Source organism: Orcinus orca, chromosome 12, assembly GCF_937001465.1.
Source record: "Orcinus orca chromosome 12, mOrcOrc1.1, whole genome shotgun sequence".
Taxonomy (NCBI): Eukaryota; Metazoa; Chordata; class Mammalia; order Artiodactyla; family Delphinidae; genus Orcinus; species Orcinus orca.
In genome coordinates, this window is record NC_064570.1 from 71,447,101 (window position 1) to 71,472,673 (window position 25,573).

The 25,573-nt window shown below is 37.8% G+C and overlaps 1 protein-coding gene across 12 annotated transcripts in view; it reads right to left on the reverse strand.

The window, feature by feature from the left end:
• DOP1A (DOP1 leucine zipper like protein A) overlaps nucleotides 1-25,427 on the reverse strand; it is a 111,331-nt gene extending 85,904 nt beyond the window's left edge. For 2 of the 12 annotated variants that reach the window (XR_007470530.1, XR_007470531.1), the window contains exon 1: nucleotides 1,656-6,023. Coding sequence is in view for 9 of the 12 variants with exons in the window: in XM_049695323.1 (XP_049551280.1) it covers nucleotides 1,656-1,793 (138 nt within the window). In the remaining 3 variants the exon portion in view is untranslated. Of the gene's footprint in view, nucleotides 1-1,655; nucleotides 6,054-25,298 lie in introns of those variants that run through there. The other 10 variants (XM_049695324.1, XM_049695327.1, XM_049695323.1 and 7 more) reach the window with 9 other exon arrangements.
• Nucleotides 25,428-25,573: the final 146 nt, after the last annotated feature.

A 25,573-nucleotide genomic window follows, 5' to 3' on the forward strand; every position in this document is an offset into this window, starting at 1 on the left:
CTACTGATACCAAAAAAATTTTTTTTAAAAAGCAAAATATAGCACTATTTTCTAAAAGCACTTCAGTTAGAAAACTTGTATAAATGAGGCATAATTTAGTATATTAATAAATAAAATTTTATACTAAAACATATTTAGACTATCTTCAACAAATTTATAGATATATAACCCTTGCCTTGTTTCACCATGATTTTAGGTAAGTTTCACCAATGCTTTGTATATCCTATGTTATATTATCTGGATACAGTGAAATCTGTTTTCATGAATACTGATTAAGTATAAAAAACTAGGGGCTTCCCTGGTGGCGCAATGGTTGAGAGTCCGCCTGCCGATGCAGGGGACACGGATTCGTGCCCTGGTCCGGGAAGATCCCACATGCCGCGGAGCGGCTGGGCCCGTGAGCCATGGCCGCTGAGCTTGCGCGTCCAGAGCCTGTGCTCCGCAACGGGAGAGGCCATAACAGAGAGAGGCCCGTGTACCGCAAAAAAAAAAAAAAAAAAAAAAAGTATAAAAAACTAATTATGTACTTAATTAGGCAAATTAATTTCCACAACTTAATGAACTGCTTTTACACGTATTTCCTAATAAATCTTCAGAAAGAGACCCTTCAGGACAAGAAAGGACCTAACTACCTTTAAACAAACTCATATTTTTGGATGCAATTTCTTGGGGATATTGTAAAAGTTTTGAGAATTTATCAAACCTCAAATGACAAATGTTATAAGTTAACATGTCAAACAAAAGTTTGTGCATCTAATTTTAAGATAAATCCTTGGCATTGGAAATTAAGGCTTTTCTTTTTAAGATATCAGGGTAATTATCTATAGTATGAGGTTGAAAACTAGTGTTCTTGGTATGTATTTTAAGACAAATTTCTTTCCTAATAATTGTATGCCAAACTGTTTGATGTTAAAATAGTTACTGGAAGAGCTCGCCCTTCATATCTGCTCCCCTAGTCCACTTAATATTTAGTAGCATTTGTATTCAATTAACAGCTATTAAAAACAAACCCCCAAAGCCCCCAAAATAAAAACTATGTGTGTGAAGTGAGAAAATTTTGATCTAAGTTAAAAAAAAAAAAGGGGTCAAAATTTAAAGCTACAAGTTGATCAGTGATGCCACCACAATAACAGTGGATAACAACCAGACATGTGAAGAAGGATCATTCAAGGCCAAGCTCCAAGGCCTAAGCAACAGCTTGTCACTTTTGTAAAAAGTACTGACTATAACTAAGAACTGTCTGGACATAAAATGTTTTCTTAATGCTACATACCATTTGGAAAGGACACAGCAGTAGCTTTCCACATGCAATTTTTCATTTTGCTGCTAGGAACTCCAGAACCATATCTGATGCTCATTTACAGGAACTTATTAACCTTCATGGTTAGCATATTTGCTTCCTAGTCTTGTGTTTATAGGTAATAAAGGAATAACTATATTTTTCAAGTACTGTTGTGGTTTTGGCCTCAAAAAAAAAAAAAAAGTCTGACTATATAGGCATGCAACTCATGAAGTAAAATAGCAGAGTCAAAAGTAATTCTGAGGTTTAGTTATGTTTTTAAATTCTTTACTTCAAAGTTGAGAGAAATTCAGTAAATACAGATGCAGATTTCTGATTTTTACTCCATTTTATAAAATGAGTAAGACAGACATACCTTATTAAGTTTTCCAAGTGCCGATATCAAATCTGCCCATTCACTGGAGTATTCAAAATTCTTTAGTGCTTTATCAATTGCAGCTACATAGTTTCTGTATTTGGAGTCACTCAATAACTCCAGCTCTTCTGTGTTCATCCTCCCACAGCGTCCCACTAGAGGCAAATTCCAAAGTCATGTAAAATCATCACCTACAAAAAAAGTCTGCAGGAGGAACCAAAGTTACAAAGTAAAGTATTAAAATGGGTTCAGAATTAATGGCTAATTTTTAAATGTTTCTTGAGTTAGGAGTGATCAAAACTTCAGTCAGCTAGTACGCAGGTTCATGGAAGTATTCAAAGACAGCTTCAAAGATAACTACTCAAGTGTTGCTTTCTAGGAACTGGAAAAATGGCTGTGAGGACTTAGGGATTTATAAAGGAGGAAATATTCCTGTACTTATTTCATTTTAGAAATCATGTTATTTCTTTGTCATATTTGCTGATATAACATTCTGATACATACTCCTCTACTTTGTTTTGATCCTAAAATGCACTGACTGGTTATATTAGAAACATCAAGGACATTAAAACAATAACAACAACAACAACAGGAAAAAGAAAAAGAAATGAATGACTTGGAGATCATCTAATTTTATTAAGCGATAATGGGCATATAGTATGAAAGAACATAAGCTGTTTGGAATTAATAAAACTTTTAATAAAACTGACAAGTATATGAGATAGTTTAAAATATGTCCACAAATTCTTTGCTATTACTTTCAAAAAGCACTGCCTAATTCTCCAGCCCTGTGAGCTGGATTCTGGGACTCAATTCTAACGAAAACAGCAAGGCAGAAGTGACAATTTGTAATGGCCAAGACTAGGTCATAAAAGCACTTCAGCTTCCTCCCTACTCTCTCTCTTAGATCACTAGATCTGGGGAAAGCCAGCTGCCACATCCCGAGGGCACTTCAACGAACCTTATGGAGAGGTTTCTGTGGTAAGGAACCGAGGCTTTCTGCCAACAGCCACGTGAAGGAGCCACCTTAGAAGCAGATCCTTCATCCCTAAGAAAGCCTTGATTTGACTGTAGTACCAACTGACATCTTGACTGATTTCATGAGAGATCCTGAGCCAGAACTACATAGCTAAGTCTCTCAAATTCATGACCTAGAGAACTTTTGTTGTTTTAGGCCACTGAGTTGGGGGGTAATTTGTTACACAGCAATAGAATAGGTAACTAATGTGCAGTAGTAACAAGGAATCAAGGCTCAACTTAAAAATCAATGTGGGGACTTCACTGGTGGCACAGCGGTTAAGAATCCGCCTGCCAATGCAGGAGACACGGGTTTGATCCCTGGTCTGGGAAGATCCCACATGCCACAGAGCAACTAAGCCTGTGTGCCACAACTACTGAGCCTGCGCTCGAGAGCCTGCAAGCCACAACTACTGAGCCCGTGTGTCACAACTACTGAAGCCTGTGTGCCTAGAGCCCGTGTTCCACAACAAGAGAAACCACCGCAATGAGAAGCCCGCACACCACAATGAAGAGTAGCCCCCATCGCCTCAACTAGAGAAAGCCCATGTGCAGCGATGAAGACCCAACACAGCCAAAAATAAATAAATAAATAATGTGGCCTCTCCACCTTTTTGGTGTCCTATCTGACTTTTAACTTTGCACCCTTCCCTAGAGCTGGGTTTGTGGATCTGCAAAAGGATCTAAGAACTAGCCAATACAATTAAATGAGGGTTAAAAAGTCTTTCAACAAATGGCTTTGGGATAACTGGATATTCATATGTAGAAGAATGAAGTGGACTCCTTCCTCACACTTATACAAAAATCAACTCAAAATGAATCACAGATCTAAATGTAACAGCTAGAACTATAAAACTCTTAGAAGAAAGTACAGGAGTAAATCCTCAAGGCCCAGAGCTAGGTCTTCTTAGGATTTCTCAGAAATAACACTAAAAGCAGCATAAGCAATAAAAACACAAGCAAGGAGAAAATAAACCGGACTTCATCAAAATTAAAAACCTTTCTCTGCTTCAAAAGATACCATCAACAAAGTGAAAAGACAACTGACAGAATGGAAGAAAATATATCTCCCATATTTCTTTTTTTTTTTTTTTTTTTTGCGGGCCTCTCACTGTTGTGGCCTCTCCCGTTGCGGAGCACAGGCTCCGGACGCGCAGGCTCAGTGGCCATGGCTCACGGGCCCAGCCGCTCCGCGGCATGTGGGATCCTCCCGGACCGGGACACGAACCCGTGTCCCCTGCATTGGCAGGCGGACTCTCAACCACTGCGCCACCAGGGAAGCCCTATCTCCCATATTTCTGATAAGGGACCTGAACTAGATATATAAAGAACTCTTACAAGTCAATAATAAAAGGACAAATAACTTTGAAATGGGCAAAGAATATGAATAGACATTTCTCCGAAGAAGATACACAAATGTCCAAAAAGCCCATGAAGTGATACTCAACATCATTAAGTATCAGGGAAATGCAAATCAGAACCACAAGATACTAGGATGGCTATAATAAAAAAGACAATAATAAGTATTGGCAAAGATATGGAGAAACTGGAACATTTGTACAGTGCTGGTGGGAATGTAAATTGGTGCAGCTGCTTTGGAAAACAGTCAGGCAGTTCTCAAAATGTTAAACATAGAATTACCATACAACCCAGCAATTCTACTCCTGGGTATGGTACACATACTCAAGAGAAATGAAAACATGTCCACACAAAAACTTGTACACGAATGTTCAAAGAAGCATTATTCATAATGGCCAAGAAGGGGAAACAACTCAAATGTCTATCAACTGATGTGTGGATAAATAAAAAACAATGAAATATTATTCAAGGATAAAAAGGAATGAAGTACTGTTACATACTATGATATGGATGAACCTTGAAAACATTCTGCTAAGTGAAAGAAACCATGTATTTTATAATTCCATTTATATAAAATGTCCAGAATAGACAAGTCTTCAGGGATGGAAAGTAATTAGCTTTTGGTTAGGGTAGAGAGGGGAGTGAATTGGGGAGAAACAGAAAGCAACTCCTAATGAGAACAGGGTTTCTTTTGGAAATGACAAAAATGTTAAAATTAATTATAAGACCCCCACACCTACGGTCAATTAGTCTTCAACAAAGGAGGCAAAAATACACAATGGAGAAAAAGTCTCTTCAGCAAGTGGTGTTGGGAAAGTTGGACAGCCGCATGTAAATCAATGAAGTTAGAACACACCCTCTCAACATGCACAAAAATAAATTCAAAATGGCTTAAAGACTTAAACATAAGACATCTCTCCTAGAAGAGATCATAGGCAAAACATTCTCTGACATAAATCGTACAAATGTTTTCTTAGGTCAGTCTCCAAGGCAATAGAAATAAAAACAAGAATAAACAAATAGGACCTAATTAAACTTACAAGCTTTTGCAGAGCACAGAAAACCATAAAAAAAACCCGAAAAGACAACCTACAGAATGGGAGAAAACATTTGCAAATGATGCGACTGACAGGGCTTAACTTCCAAAACATACAAACAGCTCATAGAACTTGACAATAAAGAAACAAACAACCCAATCAAAAAAATGTACAGAAGACCTAAATAGACATTTCTCTAAAGAAGGAATACAAATGGCCAATAGGCACATGAAAAGATGCTCAACATCACTAGTTATTAGAGAAATGCAAATCAAAACTACAATGAGATATCACTTCACACCAGTCAGAATGGCCATCATTAAAAACTCCACAAGTAACAAATGCTGAAGAGGATGTGGAGAAAAGGGAACACTCTTGCACTGTTGGTGGGAATGTAAGTTGGTGCAGCCACTGTGGAAAACAGTATGGAGGTTCCTCTGAAAACTAAAAACAGAATTACCATATGATCCAGCAATCACACTCTTGGGCATGTATCCAGACAAAACTCTAATCCAAAGAGTTCATATGTCCATAGCAGCACTATTCACAATAGCCAAGACATGGAAACAACCTAAATGTCCATCGACAGGAGGAATGGATAAAGAAGATGTGGTATATATACAATGGAATTCTACTCAGCCATAAAAAAGAACAAAATAATGCCATTTGCAGCAACATGGATGCAACTAGAGATTATCACACTAAGTGAAGACAGAAAGAGAAAGGCAAATACCATATAATATCACTTATATGTGGAATCTAAAAGATGAGACAAGTGAATCTATCTATGAAACAGAAACAGACTCACAGACATAGAGAACAGACTTGTGGTTGCCAAGGGGGAGGGGATTGGGGGAGAGTTGGAGTGGGATGCTGGGGTTAGCAGATGTAAGCTATTATATATGGAATGGATAAACAACAAGCTCCTACTGTATAGCACAGAGAACTATATTCAGTAGCCTATGATAAACCATAATTGAAAAGGATATAAATAATGTATACATATATATAACTGAATCACTTTGCTGTACAGAAGAAATTAACACAACATTGTAAATCAACTATACTTCAATAAAAAATTGTTATAAGGATGGTTACACAGCTCTGTGAATGTACTGAAAACCACTAAATTATACACTTTAAATAGGTGACTTGTATAGTATGTGAATTATATCTCAGTAAAGGTACAGAGCTATATACATGTGTATATATGTAAGATATATTATCTATATATGTAAGATATACACACATATAGATATATGTATACATATAAAAATGGGCTTTAGGGATTTGCGCATTACCTCAAATTACATGCAAAATTTACATCTTACATTTTATTGGGGAATAGCCTACTTTTATAATATTGTCAAAAATAGTTTTTAAAGTAATCCTCAAAAAGGCTAAGAATCACAACCCTAGAGAATGTACTCTATATTAATAAAAACCTGTTTGCCTGAAAAAAGCTAAAATTCTCTTAATTTATTAAATCAAAATTTCCCTGGTTAAGGTTATGCCAAAAAGAAGCAATACGCACTTCCCAATTCTCTATCTCAACTCTTTAATCCATAAAAACAAAACCAGACAAATCCTAAATCCCGTCTTTGGAGAGAATATCACCTTAAATACAGAGTCACTTGACATATGAAATTATTCACTTCACTACACCATGTGCCAAGCAGTATGTTTGGATGCTGACTAGAGAGAATATACCTGATTTGTTGATGCTTTTCCCATTGGGAGTGGTGGGAGTGGAGAATAAAGTAAAGTAAATCCTTTAAGACAGTTAATCCGTTTTTCTCTGTAAAACTGTGATTTTTTTTTTTTTTTTTTTTTTTTTTGCGGTACGAGGGCCTCTCACTGCTGTGGCCTCTCCCATTGCGGAGTCCGGACGCACAGGCTCAGCGGCCATGGCTCACGGACCCAGCCGCTCCGCGACATGTGGGATCTTCCCGGACCAGGGCACGAACCCGTGTCCCCTGCATTGGCAGGCGGACTCTCAACCACTGCACCACCAGGGAAGCCCAAAACTGTGATATTTGACCCTTGGACTTAATATAAAGTTTATGAGGAAAAAAACCCACTTTATAGTTATATCTTCATGGTCTGGACTCTCAGAGCAGCAAACTAAACATAAAGCAGTATTTTGAAGAACTACTCTGTGAAATCCAAGATGACTGTGAAATTTAAATAAGTGAATCAAAAATTATCTCAACTACCTTCCATTTCAAAATTGATTTTGTTTTATAGAAGAGTTGGCTATGTAATTCTCCTTCTAGGGTAGAAGTCTTTGAGAGCAGGAACTATGTTTTATATATATTCATATGCTACACAGCACATAACTTACAATAGTGAATGAAGCTCAAGCTGGATTCATACAAAGTGGTTTAAGTGTAATGGTTAAGACTGGGAATAAATTAAAAATTCTGTAAGCTGTTTTATCATTAATCTATGGTTTCTAAAAATTTTTTAAATTAGATTTAACCACAACTATAAACAAACACACTGCAATATGCGCTTCAGATACAAAAGACTGACATACGAAAACATTTAAAGCTATAAAATTTGATAACTAATAAATATTAATACATAGTGAAATATGGAATGAAGGCTAGAATGAACACAAACTAAAACATTTATAAAACATTTATAATTTTTCTTCTGAAAAACCAGAGAAGAAAGAACTGCAAAACCAATTAAACTTGGGGGAAAAAAATCAACTTGATTGGATTTTCTGAAGGTGTATAAAAACAGTATAAAATAACTATAAATTCTAATTGATAAACCTAAGAATGTACTAGTGGTAGACACAGTAAAGCACATGTATAAATTTTACTGACAGGGACATTTTTTTCCTTAGCAGTATTTCCAGTATAAGAGATAACATCTATTTTGAAGATATACAATATTTGTGCATGGGGAAGATTAATCTGAAAATCAATTTACTAGTAATTTCTAACAATGAAAATATGAGTTATCTGTAATTGGGGTATTAATATAATTGTGAAGCTAAGTTACCTCAGTTGACATTTTCAGACATACTTTTTTTATTTGGTATTTATATATATTAAAAAAAAAATCCCAACCAGTAATGACCAGCTAAGTTTCTGGGGTTTATAACTCTTGTACATGTTTACAGGTAAAAAAGTTGAGTCAGGTAAGAAATTTGGATTTTCTTATTTAGCTAAAAAATTCTAAATTCTTAAATATGATTAAAAAGAGTACATACAGCATGGGACACATATAATACTATGTAGAACATCAAAAGCAAAATCTTATGCTTCCTGCAGGAACTACTCAGTATTAACCAATTCTAAAGATATACCCGGGGACTGTCCAAGTGTTCTACCACATCCCAAGGATGTATATGAATAAATTATTTAAAGCATCATGCAATGCAGGGGAAAAACCCTATTTGTTGATTATGAAAGAAAAAGCACCTAAAAAAATGCTATAAAGATGCTTTTTCCAAAATTTTTTGACGAAACGAAAAATTATCAACCAGTAATTGTTACCATCTAACAAAGGAATGTGGCCATTATTGACAAATCTATTTCATTTTGACCAAAAGTTCTGAATTTCAATGTTGCCACTTTCACTAAATAATCTTTAGCAAATCATTTATTTAACCAACTTATGAAGCTAGTTACTCCAGAAAATTAGTAACTTCCCTGGAGGGCTAACAATACAGATAGAAGAAAACACCTACCAGGTCTTTCACAAATAGGTTAAGATCACCCACTAGAACCCTGATGCTCGGTACTTCCCCCAATCTGACCCAATCTCAAACCTTCAAATGGTATATATGCTAGGAAACTCCAAACACGGGATCAACAGATCTTCAGCTTTTCTCTGCAGGTCCTGCCACCTGCTGGTCTTAAGTATATTCTAAGGATAAGACCTTCAAAGCAGCAGAGGTAGCAGCATCTTAGCTAACCTTATATTGTGCTTAACTAAATGCCAGACACTGTTCAAATGCTTTGCATATTTCAATTCATTTAATCCTACTCGATCTTTTGAGGTATAGGTACCTAACACTATTACTGTCAACATTAACAGATAAAGAAACTGAGGCACAGAAATATACGTGACACAGTTAAATGGCAGAGCCAGGGATCTACACTTAAGCAATCTGGCTTTAGAGTTCTAACTGAACCACTGCCCTTCACTCTCATGGAGACTTTTTTCCTTCTTATACCCAATCCTACCTCAGGGCCAGGGAGTGAAGTGTCTTTCTTACTCCCTCTATAACACTTACCTGGAAATTCCACTTCTGGTTGAGCTCAGTTATGCCTGAACCCAAGCACCTGAACATCGCCAGAGAAAACTTATACAACTAGGCTGACCAACTGCCCTTTAAATTGAGAAACACAAACCTCAAACACTCAACACTGTTCTAATCCACCACGTTTCCTTTATAACCTTACCTGCCTGACACAACTATTTCATACCTTCCCTTCTCAAAGTTCTAATACCACCTTTTCTCCATCACTGCTAAAGACCAACTTCAAATTATGTAAGAAAACAAAAGAACAAGGAACGCTCTTACATTCCCTCCAGCAAATCTACAAACCTATCTCCACCTATATCCATATTTTCCACTTTCCCTCCTGCTATGAGGAACAAAGGACCCTCCTCCTTCTGCCGTGTTCTGGATTCCATCTCCTCTTGCCTTCTCAAGACTTTTCCCCAAGTGCTTTATTGGCTTTCTCTCCTCCCTCAGTACCAGTTTCTCCTTCCCTACAGGATCATGCTACATATAAGCCCTGGAATCTCTCATGGTGAAAAACTAAAATTAACAGCCTCCCCTTCACCCCCATAGGCTCTCTGGCTGCCAACCCATTTCTCTGTTCTCTATTATTACAAACCTTTTTGAAAGATTTCTCTGTACTCACTATTCCACGCCCTTATCTCCTATTCACTCTTCAGCCCACTCAAAAATGCCTCACGATGCTGTCCCTCCAAGAAAACCACCCATGTAAAGGTCACCAGGAAAGTGACCAAAGGTCACTTCTCTAGCCCATCATCTTAACTTCTCAGCAGCATTCAGTACTTTGCTCTTGGCTCTCAAGGTATGTTCTGACTTCTCTAATCAGTCTTTTTCAGTCTATGTAGGCTTCTTTTCTCTAGTCGAATTTTATTTTATTTTATTATTTTTTAAATGCTAAAGTACTTCAAGGCTCAATCAGGAGCTCTCCTCTCTTCTCTCCCTTAAGTTATCTCCTCTAGTTCTACAGTTTCAAATAGCATTTAACTGATATAGCCTAAATATATTACCACCTCTTCTATTATTTCCTCTTCTATTCTTCTAACTGGTTGGCATCAACTCTAGCACACCACTGAATCCTGCTTCTATTCTTGAGCGCTATCGTCCACAGAGAAGCCAGAGATCTTGTAAAATCACATTGTATCATTATTAGAACATCCAAACTCAAATACAGCAACATGCTTTGCATTGCAGGGCATCTTGCATTTGCTATTCTCCACACGCGGAAATTCTTAGGTCAACTCTTTGGGAGGCAAATTCCTTCCCATCTCCAAGTAATATCAAACCCTCAGAGAAGCATTTCTCAAGTAGCCCACACTCGGCCCACAGGCTTAACATCTACTCTAGAATATCACATGATTACCCTCCTAGCACTTATTACAGTCTGAAATTATCCTACTTATTTGCTTGTTTCCTATCTACCCTCCCTCACTGGAATGCAAATGTCATGAGATCAGGAGCCCTACTGGACTTGTTCATTCCTGTATCAGCAGTCCCATAAAAGTGACTAACACATAGTAGGCCCTCAAATGCTTTGAATAAACGAATTAGTCAATGTGAACACAGTTCACAAACCATTTTGCTTTGTTTCTCTGAGAAAAGCTTTGTAGAAAACAGAATTAGTTCTATTTTTCTAACCAGCGTAGCCAACATGCACTCTCTTCAAACAGACTATTCATAATTGCTATTAAGTGCTTTAAAAAATTAAAAGATTCTAAGAGCACCTATAAAAATTGTGCTGTATCCAATTATATTTAATATTTATATTTATAATTTACCAAATTATAAATTAGTTCAGTTTAAGCTTCAGTATTAGGCATAATTTCTTAATGTGAAAAATGTCATTCTAGCCCTTGTGAAAGGAAATCTGTTAAGTATGATACTCCCAGAGGTCTAATCTTTTAAAATTAATTAGGTGACAATCTCATGTTGAAGAAAATTCTGACAAAGAGTTTTACTATGTTTAGCTATATTTTCACTTTTGCTTTCAGTAAAAACTATAAAAATTAAAACCTAAGATATGAAAAATTAAGAATCCCAGCGTTCCATCAGAGTGAAAAACAACAAACTTGATTTAATTTTGCTTTTTCTTCCCATAGACATATACAAAATTATACATCTGTTAAAAACAGTCTTTGAATTCTATAAAAGTGGTAACTTAAGGTTCCTTGTAGCTTTAAATTCTGTGATTTCTGTGACACATAAGCAATATGAAGAAAAGTAATTTAGAAAATAGAAAAGCGTGGGCACATATTACAATTTAAAATGATCCATTACTGGGTAGCTGGGATTCTACTGTAAGCATCAAGTAGTAAACAGCTATAATAGTGAACACTAAGCATATGCCCTGAGTTAAAGATAACCATCCTGCCCCCAAAGCACACCTGGCAAATAAACATTGCCCATACATTATTCAAGATGATGATATTTACAGCAACTGACTTAGGAATTAATTACTCCGTGGCAGTCACTACACTAAGCTCTTTTACACGAATTATCTCATGTAATCTTCACAACAAATCCATGAAGCAGGTATGCTCATGGGTCCACGTACATATGAATGCTTTAGTGTTTGACGTTCCACAGAGAGTAAAGGGAGGAACCTGGCAGAACTCTGGCAGGCTGACTCCTGCATCTGGTCCTTAATCACTTACCTTTCTGAACTACTTTTAAATTACAGCTCTTAATTCTTCTGACTGGCATATCCTACCTCTCCTCTGTTTTTCATTTTTGAAAACCTGTTCAGGCTATCTAGCCTTTCTTGACTCTTTACCTCCCCAGTTTTTAGACACTGTATTTTCTTTTCCTGTTGCACTTATTTCTTAAAAAAAAAAAAAAAAAAAAAAAACTGTAATAATGTAAGTACATAATATCTCTGTTGTTCCTTCCAGACCTTGAGTTAAGCACAGGGACAAAAGCTCAACTCTGAATACCCCCACCTAGCTCATTGCTTGATATTGCGTTTAAGTTAAAGTGTAAGGCTAAATGACTATAAATTCGGATGTAAAAGGTTTTGGTTGTTACATGTAAAACAGTGATTCTAATTCAATAAATGACTAGAGTGGAAGAGGAACCATACATAGTATTGCTATATATAATATATATAGTATGTACAAGAACTATATATAGTATGTACAATCTACTTGCCTGAGAAAACAATTCTAAACAAGTAAAAATACGCTCTCAAGTGGAATTAAATCCTAGAGAGGTGCTACAGGTTTGGGTTGTGTCTCCAAAAACAATTACAGGTGTGGCTTCCCCAAATTAATGATGCCCAGGGCTGATGAATCCTGTAGGATCTAGTTTATAAATTCTATTATTAAGCACCCAAGGGATGCTTTACAAGACCCAGTAAAGACAGGTTTTATTTTGTTTCTCTTTTGGGAAAGGGAGATATAATTCATGAGGGCTGCTAAGTACGAGGGGACAAAATAATAGTTCAGAAAATAAGTGTTTCAAAGAAGTTTCCCACATTTTCATGAAACCTATGGGCATCACTGATAATTCAATTACATATTCTAGGTTAGTCATATTTGTATTAAACATATCTATAGAAAGAAATGGTTGTGTTGATAATTTAAAACTGAGAATCTAAAACAACTGAATTTTGCCTTTAGGACTTATCATATGCCTTTTTTAAACATACCTTTTTGAAGTTTGGCATTTGCTAATATTAAAATCTGCTTGATTTCCCTATCGATGGGGATGGGAGGGGGGATGAAACAGAAATGTTTTAGGTGGCAAGGGTAAGTCAGCCTGAGAGTAAATATCAGAATAATACACTTAAAGAAAATCTAAATTATCTAGATTGACCATGTTCTGGTTTGTTTTCAATTAGGAAGAAGCAAGAAAACAGTGCTTGTTTTTTTGTGCGTAAGAACAATAATGATAAGACAGAGTAGCTAGTCAGAGTGATTAAAAAGAAAGATGTGAAACGAGATAAAGGGCACATCTAACTTGCAGCTAACCTATCAAGTGCTCTTCCAAGTTTATTGAAAACACCACTTTTCAGAAAGCATCTTTCTCAAAATAAATATGTTCATTTGTAGCTATTTTCTTCATTTAATAATGAAGAATAATGATTTTGCTTAAACCTTGAAAGAAATATTTTCTTAACTAAAATAAACTACTAGAAATAAAGTAAAAGAAGCAAAAATAATCTTTACAGTACAATTAAACCCACCATATTAAGTTAATCAATTGTTTCAAATAAAATTTCATTTTTTTAAAATTAGTACTTTAACAATAATGGTCTCAGCATTAAAAAATTAATGAACAATATACTATTAATTTTACTATTCAACTTTAAAATAAAGACTGGTTGCTATACAAATTAACATAAAAATACTATACTGTATACACTAAACAAATTTTTCTGTAATGTATTTAAGTTCGAGTATCTGTAAACAAATTTTATTCCCTGTGAAAAAAGATATAATTTTTTTCCCAACTGAAAAAAATCCTACACAATAAGGTTTATTTTCCTTTGTGAATTTTATTGAAACTGCTCCAAAAGTATAATCATGAGGAGTAAAACATACACACATACGTGTTCACTAAGATGCAGATTCAATCAATGCCTATGCATATAAAGGATAGGAGCAAAATACTACACAAGCAGGGAGGCATCAACACTTTAGCTGAGTAATTTTACATACAGGGATTTACAAAAAAGCATTCACACTGTACACAAACCATGCGTGTGTTTGTGCACATAGGTTTGCTCAAAGCTATGAAACAATGGTGCTACATAGTAAGTAGCCTTGCAAGTGTTAAAACCCTTGATGGGTAAAGGAAAGAGACTAGAATTAATCTGAAGGACATCAGGAAAACTTCACAGAGAAAAATGAGGTACTACCTACAGCAGACCTGCCTTGCTTCTTCTACATCTCTTCCAATGTTCATTCCCTCTCACGTTTTATGGTTAAGGTAAAAATAGAACAAAAGTATTAATAACACATATATGAAAGAACAAAACCTTGCTGAGGTATTATTACTCTGCAAGAGAATTAACTCTAGATACTTCGTTTTTTTGTGGGGTTTTTTTTTTTTTTTTTATTTGCAGTACGCGGGTCTCTCACTGTTATGGCCTCTCCCGTTGCGGAGCACAGTCTACGGACGCACAGGCTCAGCGGCCATGGCTCACGGGCCCAGCCGCTCCGTGGCATGTGGGATCCTCCCAGACCAGGGCACGAACCCGTGTCCCCTGCATCGGCAGGCAGACTCTCAACCACTGCGCCACCAGGGAAGCCCAACTCTAGATACTGTGGTAAATTCTGAAGCACCTAATAGAATCAGAACCAAAATAAGGTATTGCTTGATCTTTATTCAGAGGCCCTTTATGAAAACTAGGTACCCTCCAAAGCACTGATAAAACCATCAACTGTTATCATTATTATTAGACTCTCCTTACTTTCCGTTTCAGTCACTGTACTCTGTTAAATTCCTTTAGGATGTCACTCCAATACAAGAAACCTGTCAAGCACTGCTATTATTATTCTCTGAACGTCATCATCCTGTTTTTGTTTTTACTTCACTACTGAAGTAAAACAGCACCATCATCTTCCCAATCACACAGCATGAGCTGTGGCTTTATTCCCTATTCTCATATTCAAATCTATCAACAAATTCAGCTTTTTTTTTCTTCAGCTGAAGTTGACTGTGGTAGACAGTATCATTCAGAATGGCCTTTTAACCATGGCTTCTGAATAGTTTCCACCTGGACTAGTACAATAGCCATGTATCTTTCACTACCTTCAGCTTTCTAACAGCCAATTAATTTTACACAGCAAAAAAGAGTTTGAGCATATAACTCCCTGCTGGAAGCTCAGAAAAATAAGTTCATACACCATGAAAAGCACTTCAGCCCAGTGCTTACTTAGCATGTAGGAAGTACTCTCATCACTGCTACAGCTGTGACATTCAATCACTTAGAAAGTATATACATGCAAGCTTTTAATCATATGATTAAAGTCTTTTCATAAACTAGACCCTAGATTTCAATCTTAATACATATTTCTGTTCTAGCTAAGCAAAACCTAGTGACAAAGATTCTTTGCTTGACCAAACTTTGGCCAGGGTCTGAACCTTCTCCTGGGCCCATCTGTGCACTTTCTTATAAAATATAGTTTTTTCAAGAACACTGCTATGTCAGTTTAACCAGAATCCTTCACCCTCAACATCTGATCAGGATCCTCACCCTCCAACTACTGATCATCCTGGTCTGTCTGCAGCAAGAATCCTGTTAGGGTGGTTTTAACCAGAATCCCCTCTTACTCCTGATGCTTCCTCTTAAGAGTAGTTTTCCATCCACTGACCCTCAACTACTCCTTGGCTATAAAGTCCCACGTGCCCACGCTGAGAGTTGAGGCCAATCTCTCTCTTCCACTGTAAAATCCCATTGCAGTGGTCCCTACACCTATGATGATGATACTGAATAAGGTTGGCCTTACCATCTTAAGAAGTGTCACTGAATATTTTTTCTTTAACACTAGTCAACTGTTCAAAGACTTGCTCCCTTCCACCTCAGTCCTTTTTTTTTTTTTTTTTTTTTTTTGCGGTACGTGGGCCTCTCACTGTTGTGGCCTCTCCCACTGCGGAGCACAGGCTCCAGACGTGCAGGCTCAGCGGCCATGGCTCATGGGCCCAGCCACTCCGCGACATGTGGGATCTTCCCGGACCGGGGCACGAACCCGTGTCCCCTGCATCAGCAGGTGGACTCTCAACCACTGCACCACCAGGGAAGCCCCCACCTCAGTGCTTTTACATATGCTATTTCTTCTCTGGATAGGCCCCGTACTCCTTTTCATCACCTAAAGTTTTTCTGTCAAACTATATTTGAAATGCTATGCCTCTGCACAATACCTTCTGATTCAACCCCTCTGACCTGGCTCATTCTTTAAACAGTACCATTTGTCAATATTTGGAAACATGGCTTACATTACAGGATAGTATTTGAAAATGCATATATGCCACATTTTGAAAAGTTTAATGTCATTTTTTCAATTGTGGTAAAAATGCATAAAATTTACCACACTGACAACTGTTAAGTGTACAGTTCAGTGTTATTAAGTATATTCAAATTGTGCAATTAATCTCCAGAACTTTTTCACCTTGCGAAACTGAAACTCTATACCAATTAAACAACTCCTTTTCTCTCAAAGATCATTTGACCATATATACACCAGGGTTTATTTCAGGGCTTTCTATTCTATTCTGTCTTTATGCCAGTACCACAGTGTTTTGATTACTACAGCTTTGTAATATGTTATAAAGTCTTTTTAAAAAACTCTTTCTGCCTGAAACACTGAATCATAACTTAACCTGGCTAGAACCTTCTCATCCTTCAGGCCTCAGATATTACCCTCTTTGGGAAGTCTTCCCTGACCTTTATATCTCCCCAACATTCACATACATACATCTTTCTGTGGACTCCAACTATACACTGTACTTCCCCTATCATAGAACTTACTTTGCTTCACTGTAATCGAACTGTGACTCCCAGTGGTGTTAATCCCTGTGACACAGTCTTTATCTATCATTTTAGCTTTCACATCCCCAGCTCCTAGCAGTGCTTGACCTACAGTAAATAACCAATAAATATTAAAAACTGAATGACAATAGAATATACTCCAGTGGTAAAAAGAATAAAGTCTAATTGATTTAGAAAATGTTCCTAAGACATATGAGGTAAAAAATCAAGGTGCAGAATACTGTTTACAGAATGCTACCATTAATATAAAAAGGGGAGAATATATATTCATATAATCAGCATACATATGATATAGCTCTGAAAGAACACACAAGACAACAGTAAAGCTGATTACTTCCTGGAGGCCAGGTGGGAACTTGGGTGGATGGGGGCCTGGGAGACGGAGACTTTTCACTGCATACTTTTTCTATACTTCTAAAAACACATGATTTATTCCCTCTTTATGGTATTAAATAAGTTCAATTTTTTAAAGGTATATGAATGAATAGTATCCCTAAAGAAAATCAAATAGCAGCTGTGTAATATGTGGCATTTTTCGCCCCTCCTTCGTCTCATAAGAAGAAAATCAAAATGAATAAAACCTGTATCTTCAGTGTTACATCTGAACCCAGTCATCCCATCATTCCCAAAGAACCATGGAGACTAAGAATTTAGTTGATAAAGTACTTGCTTTGTTTAGTAATCTTCAAGTGGCATGGTAAGTTAATCTCTGAATATCCTTTCTAAAAGCATAAGCTGTGTATAAACTGCATTTTGAGTAAATATGTACTGTTTATTACTTAGTGACATGTTCACATACTAGCTTTACAAGATGTGGTAGCTAGCTTCCAAGATGGCCTCCGATGATCCTCAAGCTCTTGTGTAGTCTCCTCCTGAAATCACTGCTGGCCTATGTGAACAATAAATAGAATACTGCAGAAGTGAAAACAAGGCCATAAAAGACATTGTGGTTTCCACCCTGATGTCTCTTGGATCTCTTATTCTGGGGCAAGCTAGCCTTTATGCCAAAAGGACATTCAAGCATCCCTGTGGGGAGGCCCCTGTGGGAGGAACTGAGGCCTCCCTTCAACAAACAGAAAGAACTTCCCAGAAGGTGAGTGAGCCACTTCGGAAGGGGGTTCTCCAATCCCAATTAAACCTTTAGATGACTGCAACCTCACAAAATCTCAAGCCAGAACCTCAGAGACAAACGGCTCCCCAGTCTCTCCTGAGATTTATATTGTTTCAAGTCACTACATTTTGAGATAATGTTACATAGCAAAAGAAAACTAAAAAGTTTATTCTCAAATAATATATTCCTTTTTAAACCACACCTCTATTATAACTTAAAAGCCATAATTTAAAAAGCAGTTAACAGATCACGTAAAATTGGCAGCTTCAAATTATAGAATCAGGTAGGCTTGGAGCAAAGATTTTGAAGACAGCCTTCCAATAAAATGCCAGTTGCCATTAAAAAAAAGATAAGTAATTCTGCTGGAACCCCTCATTCAGGCTCAAGGGTGAAATCCTGATTAACTGATGTAACACCTATGAAACTGGTGGTATACAGTATGGAAGTCATTTAAATATTTATTCTTCTTTGAAAATGACAGACATTAACTTTAAAGCAAGTACCATATTTTCTTTTTTTCCTCAGGAGAAAAACCTCTGTCAAGGAAACTTTAAAATTGTTTAACATCAACATTATTAATGTTGTTAAATTGATCATACTACCCAAGGCAGTCTACAGATTTAATGCAATCCCTATCAAAATACCAATGGCATTTTTTTACAGAACTAGGACAATTTAAAAATTTTTATGGAACCACAAAAGACCCCAAATAGCCAAAACAATCTTGAGAAAGAAAAACGGTGCTGGAAGAATCAGACTCCCTGACTTCAGACTATACTACAAAGCTACAGTCATCAAAACAGTATGCTATGGTAGAAAAACAGACAACTAGATCAATGGAACAGAATAGAGCGCCCAGAAATAAACCTACGCACCTATGGTCAGTGACATGACAAAGGAGGCAAGAATGTACATTGGAGAAAAGATGGTCTCTTCAATAAGTGGTGCTGGGAAAACTGGACCGCTACATGTAAAAGAATGAAATTAGAACATTCTCTAACACCATATACAAAATAAACTCAAAATGGATTAAAGACCTAAATGTAAGGCCAGACACTATAAAACTCCTAGAGGAAAACATAGGCAGAACACTCTTTGACATAAATCATACCAATATTTTTTTTGGATCTGTCTCTAAAGCAAAGGAAATAAAAGCAAAAATAAACAAATGGGACCTTTGCACAGCAAAGGAAACCATCCACAAAACAAAAAGACAATCTACTGAATGGGAGAAAATATTTGCAAATGTTATGACTGATAAGAGGTTAATATCTAATGTATATAAACAGCTCATACAACTCAACATCAAAAAAAACAACCTGATTTAAAAATGGGCAGAAGAACTAAATACACATTTTTCCAAAGAGGAAATGCAGATGGCCAACAGGAACATGAAAAGATGCTCACCATTGCTAATCAGCAGGGAAATGCAAATCAAAACCACAATGAGATATCACCTCACACCTGTCAGAATGGCTATCATCAAAAAGAACACAAACAGGGGCTTCCCTGGTGGCGCAGTGGTTAAGAATCCACCTGCCAATGCAGGGGACACGGGTTCAAGCACTGGTCCGGGAAGATCCCACATGCCGCGGAGCAACTAAGCCCGTGCGCCACAACTACTGAGCCTGCACTCTAGAGCCCATGAGCCACAACTACTGAAGCCCACATGCCTAGAGCCCGTGCTCCGCAACAAGAGAAGCTACTACAGTGAGAAGCCCACGCACCACAACGAAGAGTAGCCCACACTCGCCGAAACTTGAGAAAGCCCACATGCAGCAAAGAAGACCCAACACAGCCAAAAAAAAAAAAGAGAACACAAATAACAAATATTGGTGAGGATGTGGAGAAAAGAGAACCCTTTTACACTGTTGGTGGCAGTATAAATTGGTGCAGCCACTGTGGAAAACAGTATGGAGGTTTCTCAAAAAACTAAAAATAGAACCAGCAATATCATAAAAATATGATCCAGCAATTCCACTCCTGGGTATATATCTGAGGAAAACCCCCACTAACTGGAAAAGATACATGTACCCCAATGTTCAGAACAGCATTATTTACAATTGCCAAGATATGAAAGCAACCTAAGTGTTCATCAACAGACGAATGGTTAAAGAAGATGTGGTACATGTATGGAACACAATGGAATACTACTCAGCCATAAAAAGAGAATGAAATTTTGCAATTTGCAGCAACATGAATGGACCTGGAGGGCATTATTCTAAGTGAAATAAGTCAGAGAAAGACAAATACTGTAGGATTTCACTTATATGTGGAATCTAAAAAGTACAACAAACTAGTGAATATCACAAAAAAGAAGCAGACTCAGAGATACAGAGAACAAACTAGAGGTTACCAGTGGGGACAGGGAAGGGGGAGGGACAACAGGGGTAGGGGATTAACAGGTACAAACTATTATGTATGGAATAATATACAAGGATATATTGTACAATACGGGGACTACAGCCAATATTTTATAATGACTATAAATGGAGTATAACTTAAAATTGTGAACCACTATATTGTATACCTGTAACTTATATAATATTGTACATAAATATTCAATTAAAAAACATAATTAGAAACGCAAAAAAAATTGAGACACACTGTAAGACATGTAAGTGTATATGAGAAGCCATTGTGCCAAGTGATGACTCTTCATCATGTTGAAGATAAGCAAAAAGTATAACTACAGAATGGGATGGCATTTATGGTATATAATATAAAAAATTCAAGCTATCTGGAAAATTTGATCACAATAACGCATATACTAAGGGTTTCGGCTGGCTGATACCTTACTGTGTTTTTTCATAACATAACAGCACAAGCAAAAGCAACTGGAAATGTAGGGCTATTTATATGTATAATGCAAAGGACTAAGCCTGCTATGCTTTTATAGTTTTTCGGATTACAGTCTGCTGTCACTTTTAAATGATAAGAATTTATTTGCACTGCTTCTATAATGCTGCTTTATTTTATAGTACAGACACAGGAAAGAAACTACTTGCTTGGGTGAAGGTTTTTTTATGAAATAAAAACTATCATCCAAAGGGCTCTTATTTCCAAATTGAGGTTGCATCCCAGAACTTTAGATTACCTAGTATTACCACTCAGGTAAAGTAGTTTTTGGAAAATGATAGCACCAAACTAAATGGTCTATTTACCTAACTTTTTGTTCATAAACACGAAACAATGGCAATTTAAACACTAAGTGCATAATATAGATATATACCGGTAAATAACGTCAGCAAGTTGAGATACAAAGTATATTTTATAGAACAAGAGTAGGGAATTTATTTCCTTTCCTGTTCATATAAAACTCCATTAAGTGAGGAGAATTTTTCATTACCTCAGAAGAAAAAAGGCTGGAAATGTCTCCTGCAAGATGGAAATAAAAATATACAGCTCAAACTTGATAATTGATGAGAGGAAGAAGTAGAGGAGATTATCAGACTCTTTTAAGTTTACTACCTCATCTACTATTGTAGGAGCTTTGGCAGATAAACATATTAACATTTCATCACTCTTGCATCAACAATCATCACTTTGTCATATCAAAGGCTTTAACTGGTTTTAAATTTAGATTTATTTCTCTACAGTCAAAGGTTTATCTTAAAGCTAATGTACCATAATAACAAAAAGATGTTTTATTTGTAAAAGTAATTACTAATATTAGAAACATTTTTGAAGAAAATAGACATTTACCGATTCAATAATGATCCTATTTGACTTTAAAAATGCAATACAAAGATGAAACTCAGTACACCTTTTAATTTGCAACTGAGGCTTTATTTCCCAGTTCTTTCACAGATAAAATTCTAAGGAATTCTCAGGCCCTGATTAAGCCAGTACCTCCCAAATTTTGACCACCAATCAGATGGGAGAAGATTTTATGGGGCCCAAGGACAAGGCTAAGTGACACCAAATCAAGCAGGGGAGTTCTTCTCCCTCCATTCTCTTTCAATTCCTCTGACTACATCAGGAAATCTCAGATACCTGCTTTTTATTTATGGTGGTTACTTCAAGTTTCCTTTAAAATTATGTTAATAGTTATACTGATAAATATGAAGAAAGTAAGTATACAGGAAGTATGCAGATACGGCCAAAATTCTGAAGATGATATAAGAATGACTTAGTCAAGTTTGAGAAATACTACACTTTCTATTTGGTCAACAAATATAACTGCCTATTATAAGCATGCCGCTGGTTTTGCCATCGTGAAGGACAGAAAAAATGTTCAAAGAAATGTAAACAGGAAAGTCAGAAAAGAAGGTAATTACTTCAAAATGAGGCAATTAAAGGATTCACAGACAAGGTGGCATTTAAGCTAGAACTTAACAGGTATGATTTAGACATGCAGAGACAGGGAGAACATTCAAAGAGAACAAAAGCATAACAATACAGGCCTGAGTGGTGTGCGACATGTTCTAAATCTTGACTGTGGTGGTGGTTACATGGGTGTGTATATAATGTACACATAAAACGAGTGCACATTATTACATGTAAATTTTTCCTTGATAAGTGTGATACCGTATCTTTGACCTATGCAAAGAAAATCATTGAGGTTTCAGGCTTGGATAGTTTGGGAAGGGGAGGTAAACACAATCAGAAGAAGGGAAATCCCAATTCAGACAGGGGGATCAAAAGTACTTATTTTCATATAATAAAATTTCAAAAGCTGTTAGCTATTACACAAAAATAGCAGCTCCATACTTAATAGTTTCATTTCAGGGACAGAACTTACCTGAATTAAGGCTTACCTATTATAATTAAATGTACTGTTCCCCTCCCCCTCAAACAAAGGAGCACATTAACAGTACTCACCCCTAACAAAGTAACAAAGAATAGACAGAAGTAGCCACACAGGTTGTGTTGTGCTACTGACACCTGAGGGAATTTAGCAAAATGATTTGAGATTGTATTCAACACAGACCTTGTTTGTAAGCAATTTAGAAATAACTGCCTTAGTATTTACATTTTAACCTTTAACTCTTTTTTTTTTTTGCACGGTAGAGGGCCTCTCACTGCTGCGGCCTCCCCCGTTGCGGAGCACAGGCTCCAGACGCGCAGGCTCAGCGGCCATGGCTCACAGGGCCCAGCCGCTCCGCGGCATGTGGGATCTTCCTGGACCGGGGCACGAACCCGTGTCCCCTGCATCAGCAGGTGGACTCTCAACCACTGCGCCACCAGGGAAGCCCCTAACCTTTAACTCTTTTCAATGATCTAAGCTCTTAAAATTATTTAGTTATTAAGTACATTTCAAGTGGCTTTTATCACATTTCATAGGTTAAGAATTCACGACTAGAAAGTGGAATCACTGTAAAAAAAAAACCAATGCAATCATCAACAAGTCTTTACTTTTGGAGCTTTATAATGCCATTCTTAATAAAATCAATAACTTGACCATAAAATCAAATTCCAAACTTGAATTAATTACAGTTATAGAAAAGCATCAAGAGACCAGAAAAAAGATGATACTCTTCCGCCATAAATTAAAGCATTAAGGTTCACAGAAAACTATGTGAATCTTCAATATCCTACTAAGGCACATATAAGCCCTTTGGTCCAGGGAGTTGCCACCAAGCTTAATCTGAACACCATAGAAGCATACAATGTAGGGAATTTTAGAGCTGAAAGGGGACTCAGCTCAACTACAGTAATTTTCCAATTGGGTTCTATGTAAAGATACCCTAGGAGACGTTAACAGGTTGGCCATGAGAAAATGTGCTCTCTGGCCCGGTAAGTTTAGGAAATGCTTGGATAACCTTCCCCGGGAAGCTTACACCCTGGAAGTGTACGTGCGTATTAGTACAGTAGTAAAGGTTTTGAGAAGTCTTGCGGTTAAAAGTAAATCAGAAGTTAAGCCTGATGTAAACTAATGTGCTCCCAAATTATTTGCCATGGAACACTGTTTTGGGGCAGTAAGAGTATTAATGGATTCAGAACAGTGTTCATGGGCAACAGTTTGGAAAAATGTGAACCTATGAAATTCCCTTAAACAGATGACAAATCTGAGGCCTAGAGAGATCACACCTGCTCATCAGGAGAAAAAAGGACTTGAATGAAATCTCTCCTTCCCAGGCAAGAGTTCTTTCCACTAGTTTAACTATTAAATAGGACTCCTTTGACTGCATATAGTCAAACATTTAATTAACATTTACTTTACATTTAATATTTTGGTTATGGTGTTACATTTCCAGGTTCGTGTATTAACTCAGATGTTTTTAATTCTTTGAGTCTCGGGTTCCTGATAATCAGGGTCACCTGGAGATCTATTGTTTCGTAATTCTGGGTAATGATTTAGTTCAGAGTGGCTGAAAGTAATCACTTTAAAATAAACCATTTGTACTACAACTGGTTTTAATTTACTCTCGTTATAACTTGTCAGCTCAACAAAATCACTGTTGTTTATCAGGTGGAGAGTTACTTACAACATAAAGCTAACATATGTTATCCACCGTAAAATGCGAGATCTTATGTCTACATCAAGACAGCCAACAACATCGAAATTGAAGGATTTTGTCTTTCTATAGTTCGGGGTTTATTTCTCAGGCGAAAACTTAGTTTCCTATCTTTTCTGTAATCACAAAAAAAGTTTTGATTGCTTTAACTGCAATCTCCAAATCAGATTTTTCCAATCTTTATATTTCTCAAACTCCACAGAACTCTAAGAAATTGTAAGAATAATCAAAACACAAATTACTTAGCTTTAAAAAAAAGTAGTTGTGTGCCACTCCCCTTCCCCCTCCGAGAATGGAGGAGACCGAACAAGCGACTATTGTTATGTTGCAACTTTAAAAGTCTCGGGAATCAAAGGTGATGATTGTTAACAACTTCCTTATAACTGATCTGACTTCCTCTAATAAACTTCTACACTCCTTTCCAACCCCCCCCCCGCATGTAATATGAACCAGGGCGGGCATTTGTGTCTCCTCAATCCTAAACCAACCCCCCAGATGCAAGAGGCCGCAAGAAGCCTCGATTCCGCCAACACAGAAGTGCATCCGCGCGCTCTCATCGCACAGGTGCGACTTCCACCCCAACCTCGCGCACCGCGCGGCCCCTGCGCAGGAGGCTCTACCCGGTCACCCGACGCTCCGGCCCCGCCGGCCCCGGCCTTCCTCGCGGCGCCGCCGGCCGGCCCCGGCCCGCCGGTCCCCGCGCAGCTCCCGCCTCCACGGAAACCAGAGGGCGGCTGGCCGGCCGGCTTCGCGAGTTCAGGCGGGGCCGGGGCAGCAACATCCCCCAACCCATCAGCCGACCCGCGGGGCGTCCCGGCGGCTCGGGAACGAGCCGGGCCAAGCAGGCCTCTCGGGGCCGGCGGCCGGCCTCGCGACCGCGCTGGGGGCGGGGACGCTGTTACCTGTCGGGGCTCGGCCGCTTCCTGCCGGCGCCGCTCTCCTGGCAACCGCGGCAGCAACACGGAGGCCGGGAGCCGGAGGGCCTAGTGACAGCTCCCGGCGTGCACCGCGCTCGCGCTCGCGCCCACGCCGGCGTCGACGTCCTCGGCCCTCGATCCCCGCCCCCGGTCCGCTCCTTGCCTCCCGGCGCTAGCTGTAGCCACAGCGCCCTCAAGCGGACTGTCGGGGAAGCGGCCCATCACCACCAATTGAGGGAGTGGACCTGGAAAGGGGGGTA